Raw genomic sequence first — 10121 nt, 5'->3', positions numbered from 1 at the left:
GTATGAGGGCTTCATTTCTTTTTATTGTTAGGGAGTATCTATACCCATAGGGCACCATTGGGGAAACCAAGGTACTGCACGTGCCCCGTGACTTTCTGGGCTTAAGTAGTCTGGAATGTAGGGAGCTGGATTTCCAGCGCTGCTTTGCCTCATGCCAATTGCCCCATCCAAATGGAGTCATGGGTAGTCCTCCTGAAAATACTGAACGGACCATCTTCTGGTACGCTGCTGAATGAATGTCCTGTGGACTTGTTACCTCGTGCTCCTGTGCAACAGCATAGCTGGCTAGTGGCCCTTTTGGTTTAGTATCTTTCCTTTTCCCCTTCTGGCTTGTTGATCTGGTTTGGACTCTAGAATGTGCCTAAGCAAGTGATGCTAAAAATAACATTGTTTGTTTCTGTAGGAGTTGAACGCCCCTCCCACCTGCAGAGCATTCCCGTGGCCTCTGAGGAGCCCTTGCCTTAGCCCGGCCCCGTGGCACGATGGCTTCTCATTTCGTGGGCTTTCTCGGGTAAGTAAAGAACCTCTTTAAAGGAAAACAGGGAGCGGATGCAACTTAGTGGTAGAGCACGCATTTAGCTTGCCGGAAGCTCTGGGTTTGAGCCCCAGCACACAGGAGAAACAGAACCCAAAAGACAAAAACAGGAGAATATGGAATTTGATGTTTGCGCTGGACTGTACAGTTTCTTATAGTGACTGGTCTTCAGGGTGTGCCTCTCAGTGGAGTCCTCATAGAATACACACAGGTGGGCAATGGTTTCCAAAGTCCAGGAGCTCTGTGCTGTAGAAAGGAGACCCAGATAGTTGGTCTTCTATGCCAAGCTCTGCTGTTTTCTGGGAAACCTTCTTTAGACTTGAACCAGAAAAGCATTTTTAAAACTAAAAATAGGACTAAATCACTGGGTGTGCACTATTGTTTGTATGATAGATCTGAACAACACTTAAAAGTATTGTACAGTGGTGACTGTACAGATCAGGGCTTAACCCATCAGGGGTTAGGAAAAGATGCTCTCTCAGACCCCTTCTGCTCAGGACGTTTGTGACTTTCACCTGCATTTTAAAATGTGGTCCTTATGTCAAGGATACATGATAACTCATCAAGTGCTATCGCGCCTATTATGTAGATCAATAACTCGAGGGTCAAAGAACTAAAGTCATGCAGGTGGCCCATTCCTCAAACTATTGACTTATTTATTTGTTTGCCTACTTACGTGACTTCAGGTTGGCCCTGAGTTCACTGTGGAGCCCAGACAGTGGAGCTTGAAGCGATCCTCCTGCCTCTGCCTCCTGCATGCTAGTATTTGGGGTGTGGGCCACCACACCTGTCATTACCTCCAACTTTTTCAGAAGCTGACAGACACTTAAACATTCCTTGATCAAACTTCTCTAAAATCTCAATATGTCACTAAACAATGATAGCATTTCATATAAATTTAGTCTAAGTTCCAGGGTACAATATCTGTATCCGCTGAGATAATTGAGTTGGCTGTGATAAGCACCAAAGTTGAAAGTTAGGACTTCTGAATAAGAGCTTGGACCACTCCCTAAGCAATTCACTTATTTGTACTTATTTTAGCTCCACTAGTTTAAAACACTCCTGGTATATACAGGTAAGCGCTGAATTATTTTCCTTGGTAACAATCTTGTGGTGAGATTGATCTTGCAGTCTCGGGATGGTCTTTGAAGAAATGAGTTCACAATCTGAACAGAGGGAAGGGTAGGAGAATGTGCTGTTTCGAAGTTGAATCAAGAGGGGCCGGGGAGATAGCTCAGTAGAATAAGCGCTTGCCTGACAGGCGCAAGGGCCTGAGTTCAATCCCCGGTTCAGGAGAAAAAAAAAAATCAACAAAGTTGAATCATAGGGAACATATGATTGTCTTCACTCCCAACAAGTATATGTTAGCCTCAAATGCCCAGAACTTACAATAAAAAGTAAAAGGTCTGTAATGTGTTGCTGTGGCTGTGTCACAAGCAATGGTCCAAGCAGGGGTAGCGCATGCTGCTGGGCCCATGCCCGGCATATCATCAGTGTAGCACCAGAGTATGTGTTTTTGTACAACATGGCTTGTATAATCTTGCATGAACAAACACACAGAGACTACAGGCATCTTCATCGATACGCAGTCACACGCATGCCAGAGATGGTCGGAGAGTCAGGGAAAGCTTTCTTCTGAGGCCTCTGTGCTGTCTAACCATCGACAGAGTGGTCTGGGTTAATATTGGAACCCCTTCAGGGTGAATATTTCATGTGTAATATTCGTGGGTGAATTTTTAAACCATAGTTCTGTGGGAATTTTTTATGTATTTGGTACAGGGTCTCACTATGCAGATTGGACTCTTTCTGTTTTCAGCCTCTCCTGCGCTGGGATTACAGATGTGCGCCACCACGCCCGGACTCAGTGGCTGCTCAGTGCACCCTAGGGGTGGGGCTGGCGCAGCATGTTGGGCTGGGGATCGAACTCCAGTCCCTGCGCTTGCCTAAGCAGGCGCTTAGTCTACTGAGCTATCTTGCCGGCTCTTAATCCATAGTTGAGAAGGTGTTTCAAAGCACAAAATATACATCTAGTTTGCAGAAGCCCTGATGTGCTGCTTGCTATAGCAGAACAGGACAGTGAAAAATGCGGTTGGATCCCTGGGTCACTCCAGTACCACAGCGAATGATAGCCCTCAGGCCCAGCGCACACAAAAGAGCAGAGGCCACTGAACTGGACCCAAAAGACCAAGCAGAGGTGTAAACCTAGCTGTCATCAGAAAGGCTCCTAAGAACACTTGAGAATCCTCAAAATCGTGGCCTCCCAGGCTGCGCAAGGAGGGTGTTTCTTGGGAGAAACCCTTTTTCAGAGCTGTCCTCGATGCCCTGGATTTGGAACTGATGCCCCTACAGATGACCTCTTTTGTGGTCCAAGTACGGTGTGGGCTAAGGGGAGGATCTCCTTTTGAGGGGCTGCCTGGTGGGCTCACCTCCAAGCTGTGCCTTGTTTTAGAGAAATTGCCACAGACTAGGTGCTCGCAGGGCAGGGGTAACAGGAGGCGTGGACTTGTGCCTCTCCTGTGGTAGTTCTAGAGTCTGGGCAGCTCTCCGGCCGCTGGGTCTTGCAGGGGCCGTGGTTTGGATGGTGCTGCTCAGCAGGATGGTCAGAGTTGGAGAAAGGAGGAGCAGAGCACAGTGGGTCATCCCATGCTAGATCTCAACCGGACATTGCACCAAATCCTCTTCTTCATAAACCAAGCACACAGGAACCCCATTGCCCATCTGTTCTTAGGGCTATGTAAATATATTTTAACCAGAAACAAACAAATGAAGAAAGGCTCAGAGTGTCTTTTCTTTAAATGCTTTGAAAAATGTTCTAGGGAAACAGACCACAGTTACTTTTTCTTTTCATATTTGGTACAGGGTCTCACTACGCAGATTGGACTCATAGTGATCCTCCTGTTTTCAGTCTCACAAGTGCTGGGATTACGGGCACGTGCCACTGTGCCTAGTCTCAATCTCAGTGCTCTCCAGGGGCAGGGCTGGCACAGCATGCTGGGGATCGAACACCCGGTCCCTTAGCCTGCCTAAGCAGGTGCTTTAGTCCACTGAGCTATCTGGCCAGCCCCACAGTTGCTTTTAAGAGTGAGAGGTCTTCGACAAAATTGGGAGACGAAAAACACATACCAGGAGATTTCTAATACTTATCAAAGCGCATAAAGATCAATTGGAAAAATGGAAGGATTTTTCTGATATAGAAAAAGCAGGTTGCATGAGAAGTTAGCCATAGATGAAAAAAAAAAAAAAAAATTAGGGGATTCACAACTCCAGTATGCAGAGATTCAGTCTAAAAATCTCTTCCTCACTTTTGCCTAGCCACAGAGGATCAGAAAGCCAGCTCTCTTTTTGTGGGAAGAGACAGCGGAGTCCCCGGGTCTTAACGCAGCAAGCGTGCCTCGGCCTGGTTCAGCGTCTGTCCTCATCAAAAGGAATCCCAGGCAAACTCAGTAGCAGAAAAAGGCAATAAGATTTTCACTCTCCAGGAGCTGGTTAGCAGGTTGTTAAATCTTAGATAAACTCAGGAAACATGAAAAAATTCATGGAGACTACAACCCATTTAGACCAAAGGGTGGACCCAGACCTGATGAAGCCGTGTTTGTCATCTGTGACAAATTAGAGAGGAAATGGCGCTCAGTGATACAGAAGTGCTTATATTTCTTCAAGACCTGCTCCAAGCATGCACTTTTTTTTTTTTTCTGAAGCATAGTTATGCCTCGATTTGTTTGCTCAGTGACTTATGGAAAGAAAACACAACTTTCTCATTGCAAGCGGGGCAGTAGTGACGAGGGCTACCCAACTCAGCCGGCGGCAAGCGCTCCACAGCTGGGTGCGGGATCGGCCTCTCTTCCCTGCCGCTCAGCGTGCTTCAGTGGAGCTGACATATTTTATGTTTCCAATGAAAACATGGAAGAAAACAAAACTATTAAATGCCAAAGAGGTGGCAAAAATGGCAGGAAATAAAATTGATTTGGCGCGTTTTCATTTCGAACGGTAGTTTTTGAAGAAATACAGATGTAATTAGAGTGATTACAGAGTGAGTTGGTGATTTTTATAGATCTTTGCAAGGGGAGCTCTGGATCATTTTAAGAGTTTTACTGTTGATGGCCTTAGGTCAAGTGTCTGGTTTTAGTCTTTGAAACTTTAAAGTTTTTTCCTTTCCTTGACATATACCTCAGTAAAGTATTATTACTTTAATGCCTGTCAGCTATTCCACTTAGAAATATAACCAGAAGGGAAGGAGGGAATAGGCAGAGAGGAGTGGAAGAGAGGAAGGAGGAGAGAAATGGGCTAAGGCAACGTGTTTGCTTGTGTGAGAGAGAAAATTCAAAGTAGTGATACCTGAATTGTGAGCAGTTAGTGGAATTGACTTCTACAAAGGGAGAGAAATACGTGATCATTGGAAGAGTCCTGGGGTCAACCAATATCCCTTGGCCAGATCAGGAAAAGGGGAGAAAGAGGAGGAGGAGAATAGGGTGGAAGGAAGAGAGTACTTGGGGAGGGAAGTGGGAGAGGGGACAACAGTAGCCATCGAGGGCTGGGCCTCAAGTATGGTACCTCAGGGTATTAATAAAGCAGGATTTGGGTAGCTGGCACTACTCAGATGATATGCACTAAGTGTGTGTTAAAAATTGAATGAATAAATTAATAATTACCTGTTAAGTAAAAGAAATAAAGTCAACAGCTTCTTTTTCCTGCTGGTTGGTTAGCTAATAGTTACATAAATAGGTGGAAGCATGGAAACCGTTCGGAATGACACACACACCTTCAACAGTCCGTTTTTAACTTGAAACACATGCATAGCCACTTGCCAATTGTTTGATGAACGGCCAGAGCCTTGTCCTGAAGGCACGAAGCCCTGATTGTCTCTCTTGTGTAACCCACACCCACAAGCACTGTCTGAGGTTTCCTCTTGTGTTTCTTGAAATCAGAGTGAGAATTTCAAGACATTTGCAAAGCAATCTGAGCACAGACCAATTCTCGATTTTTATTATTTGTGCCTCTAATCATTCGGCTGTCTCATCCACCCCTATTCTGCCAGCAGTTTTCCCCCTTTGGCTGCTTGCCTCTATTGAAGCTTTCTACAACACTCAACTAACAGGTCCTCTTCCTTCCCGGGCAGGCTTGTCAGTGTACATGGGTTTGTGTACTATGTGAATATTTGTGAAGCTACGAAGCTCGGGCAACTGGCCTACACAGGCTGGGGACATGGGTGACATGAGGTGACCATGGGAAGTGCACATGTACAGTGCCTGGGGCTCATCTACGGAATCCTGCTGGAAGCCATAAATAGTAGGCTCAGCGCTAGGTAGAAATCAAGAGTTCTGGAGAGTTGCCCTGGCAAACTCCTACCTATAAAATGATGGCAGGCATCCAGACAGTATTGATTTTTCTGGATGCCTGGCACAACCCTGTACCTGGATGCTGTCTTCATCACTCTGTGCTTGACTGTGGGATTTTTTTTTCTAGAACATTCTGTACCAAAAACAGATAGAATGGAATGAAGGTGTGATCGTGGGGCTGGCAACTCTCCCTCCTTTCTCTCCTTAGGTAGATTTTATGCCTCCCCTTAACACAGACTCCCCTCCCCAGGATTAGGGCGAGGAGCCCCAACTTATAGACTTCCTCTTAGCATTGCCTTTCTTTTTCCAGCTCTTTTACCTTTCCAACAAGGGATGTCCTTTTCACTTTCTTAATAAAAAACGTCCCAGGCACAGCATTCCTTTGCATTTCTCTAGACACCGATTTTGCCTCTCTCCCTCTCTTTCTTCTTCTTCCCTTTTACTTCATCCTATCCTTCCATTCTTTCACTCTCTTGATCATGTTTAGCCCTGAGAATGGATCAAGATGGCGCTGGTTGTTCTGCCAGCTGCCAAGGTACACCAGAAGTGCTTTCCTTGAGACATTGGCTGTTGAGCAGCACCAAGGCTGTGGTGGCTTCTCAGGCTCTGCCAGGACAGAACACCTTGCACCTCCAGAAGTCCTCAGCCAGAGAGCTGAAAGGGCCGCGAGTGCCCTCAACCTGTGAATAAGCAATTGAAACCAAGACACAATTAGAATAGGCGTCTCTGAGTCCTTGTTTATAAAGTGAAAGTTGTATCCATACAGGCCCGGCAGGCCTTTTCCCAAAGCAGTTCAATCTTGTTTGGCTACAGCGTGGTTAGCTGAAGGGTGGCCAGGCCCAGGCAGAACAGACGGAGCTGAGCTAAGAGGCTGCCCGAGTATCAATAGCAGACAGTAAGCAACACCCTGCAACCAGGAGGAAGGGGACAGCAGAGTGACACCTGCATCCACAACGACTGGGTGTCGCGAGGTGTCGCATGGCTCCTCCCATTATGTCCAGAGGTCACCTGTGTACCAAAGAGCAGCCCTGGGCCACACGAGGTAGGGAGGTATCCACCTGCACTGGGGCTGAGCTACGCCACGCACGATGCTGGAGCCCAGAAACTCTGAAAGGAGAGCAGGGAAAGGAGATACGACACAGTTTTTAAAAGACTGGGGATTTGAGTGGCATGGCTAGTCTCATTCTGAATCTTAGAATGTCCTCTACTGAGGCTGGATACATGAGGTTTTATTGTGTCTGCTTTGCATTCTAAAGATTCCCACAACAAACGAAAGTAAAAGATTATGAAGCCCCAATCTCATACAGACCAATGGGGAAAAAGAGATGTATTACAGTGCAGACGCTTGGTTGAAAAAAAGAAAAAAAGAAATGTGTCCTAGTGAGGTCCCTGAGTACAGCAATTAAAGTCCAAGCCAAGGGCTGGGGAGATAGCGCAGCGGTCTAAGCGCCTGCCTGGCAAGCGCAAGGTCCCAAGTTGGATTCCTGGTACCACATGCTGTGCTGGCCACTGAAACCCAGCATGGTAGAGCATGCCTGTAATCCCAGCACTGGGGAGACTGAGACAGGGGAATCACAAGTCCAAGCTGCATAGCCAGACCTTGTATCAAATAAACAAATAAATAAATATATTTAAAAAAAATAAAGTCCAAGCCAAAAGCCTCCTTAAGATGCACGCCGTTCAGCAAATGGCAGCCTCTCTGTGTCTCAATTTCCTCGTCTGAAAAATGGGTATAATACTAGTATCTGATGGGATGGTTGGGAACATTAAATAAAAGAATGCTACAGGGCCAGCCAGATAGCTCAGAGGGCGAAAGCACCTGCTCAAGCAGAGTGCAGTGGATGGGGTTTGATCCCCAGCGTGCCCTGCTGGCCCCACCCCCGGAGCGCGCTGAGACCGCAAATGAGACTGGGCATGGTCTTGTGTGCCTGTAATCCCAGCGCTTGGGAGGCTGAAAACTATGAGTCCAATTTAGTAGTTAGACCCTGTAAACCCTGTCCTACATGCATAAAAATAAGTAAATAAATAAATAAATGGCTGCGTGTGAATGCTGAGGTCAGTGAGCGGCATCACTTCTTGGTGGAGTAGAATTATTAAGCTTCTTCTGTACTTGCCACAGTTATTCAGGTGTGGTTGGAAGAGGGCAGGGGCTGGGCGGAAAGTGGTAAAATGCGTGCTTAGCAAGAAGTTATCTCTGGAGGGCACTTAGTGGCGATCTCACCTCAACGCTGGGCTCTTGGCTCTGCTTGGCTAAGGTCCGTATAATTTCATTAGTGATCACTTTGCTCCCAAAATACCCCTTGGGTTGTATTAGGTGAAGAAGAATTGTTTCCCCCTCCTCCTGCTTCCTTTGTTTTGACACTGGATATGCTCAAGGGGTGTCGGAGGGAGGCTGGGGCACACAGTGGCTGGGACATGGTCCGCGCTCCCTGGAGTCGAGGACCAGTGGGTTTTAGCGGGGGAGGTGGGGAGTGAGTTGGCCAAGGCAAATACAGAAGTCCGGAACCGCAGTTCCGTGATGTAAATCTTGCAGCAAATTGCAATGAGCATTATTTTATACATGAGGAAATGAAATGATAGAGTACTTAAACTCTCGGACAGCCGTGGATATGCTGTGTACACTATATATATCTTTTAATTTTTTTTTTTTTGATTGGTGTAAAATGCTGCGCCATTTGGACTGCAAGGTGAATCGGAAAGTCTTGGTTGGAATGTGGCTTCCCCCGCAGCTTGGAAGGGAGCGAACAGTTTGTTTGCCAAGGCCCTGGTAGCCTTCAATCTGTCAAAACGCTGCAAGCTAGGAGCCTCATGCCAAAGCAAACCGTCCAAATGCAGTAACACACGGGCTGCACACACCGAGGCACGCATGCACTCCCCGTGCCCCGGCCGTAATTCCAGGTTGGGCCAGGAGAACACAGGTTTGGGCTCAGTTGCTGGTGTTTGAGGAGGCGCGGGCACCGCAACAGGCTCCCAATTAGCAAGGCATGTGGAGCGGGGTGCGGCAGCCGGGACTGTGCCAGGTAGGGCTGGGAAACCGTGAGCCCTTGGCCGAGTCTCTGGGGGCCCCCGGGGTTATATATTCTCTGGCTGTTGTGATGGCAGCCCCAAGAATAATTTTCCTCTGGGGGAATTTATTTTATTCTGTTCAGAGCAGAGCCCATTTAATAACTAAGATTTTATTCCACAATGAACTTGGTTAAGTATCCGAGGCACTTGAGCTTCCCTAGGGCCCAGCTGGATGAAGAAATGAAGCATCCGGGCCTCTGAATATAACGCGGGTCCCATCTTTGCCAGCCCAAGTGTCGGCACACGTTTTGCTGTGAACCTGCGGCAGCGTGTTTTGCTGGAGGGAAGGGTGTCACACACAAATTCAAACACACAACTTAGAGTCTATAAAAGTGGTGACAAATTCAACCCCCTGACCTCATAGCGCTTATATCCTGGTGAGGGGAAGGGGGAAAAATGGGAACAGATAAAGCTGGGGCACAAGAAAGTGGAAAGGCAATAGTGTGATCTGGGACAGAGACCTAAGGAGGGGTCGGGGGCTTGGAGCGGAGGTCCTCTGAGCTGGAAAACCCCAACCTGTCCTTTCTTCGGGGGTGTCACAGGCTCGCCCCTGCCCGTATCTCCTCACTGCGAAGGCGACCCTCCGGCTCAGTGGTTTTGCAAAGCTGCTTCATTGCTGTACAAACAAGTGGCTTCCGCGCATGCCAAGAGCTCAGAGGTGCCGAGGTGCGGCGTGTTTACAGCGCTGCTGTTTGTTTTGTTTTGTTCTTTATGAAAACACACCAGTCTGGTTTTCTTTTTATGTGCGTAAACTGTGATGTTTTACTGTGATTTGGACTTCCAGGCCCAGGTCCATCCTGGGTTTACTTGAGGTAGGCAGGAGTGGTGACCGCATTTCCATTTTACAGATGAGGAAACCGAGGCACAGGGTTTTGCCCAAAAAGGTGACTTGCCCGAGGTCGCACATCCTAGGAACATAGACTCCCACTTATTCTTGGCCTGGAGAAACCCTGGATCTAGCAGGGGTACAGTTAAAAATAAGTGTCTTTTCCCCAACTCTGTCTAGAGACCCAGTCTCTCAGATCCCTGTCATTGGACAACTTGGGTGGCTTTTCTCAGCCTTGGAAGGTTTAAGGCACGGTTTTATTTTAAGCATTAAGAACTCCTATAGGGTGTTGGTACATGCTTATAAGCCCAGCACTCTAGGAGGTAGAGGCAAGAGGACTGTAAGTCCACCCCCAACC

General features: G+C 47.4%; 1 protein-coding gene across 1 annotated transcript in view; it reads left to right on the top strand.

Moving 5' to 3' along the window:
* The first annotated feature begins 407 nt into the window (after positions 1 to 407).
* Thsd4 (thrombospondin type 1 domain containing 4) overlaps positions 408 to 10121 on the top strand; it is a 563475-nt gene continuing 553761 nt past the window's right edge. The window contains exon 1 of the mRNA XM_023712634.1: positions 408 to 511. Within this exon, the coding sequence (XP_023568402.1) occupies positions 483 to 511 (29 nt within the window). The 5' untranslated portion in view covers positions 408 to 482. The remainder of the gene's footprint in view (positions 512 to 10121) is intronic.

Source organism: Octodon degus, unplaced genomic scaffold (genome assembly GCF_000260255.1).
Source record: "Octodon degus isolate 3935 unplaced genomic scaffold, OctDeg1.0 scaffold00026, whole genome shotgun sequence".
Lineage (NCBI taxonomy): Eukaryota > Metazoa > Chordata > Mammalia > Rodentia > Octodontidae > Octodon > Octodon degus.
The sequence above is the reverse complement of the archived record's forward strand: the minus strand, read 5'-3'. Positions and strand labels throughout refer to the sequence as shown.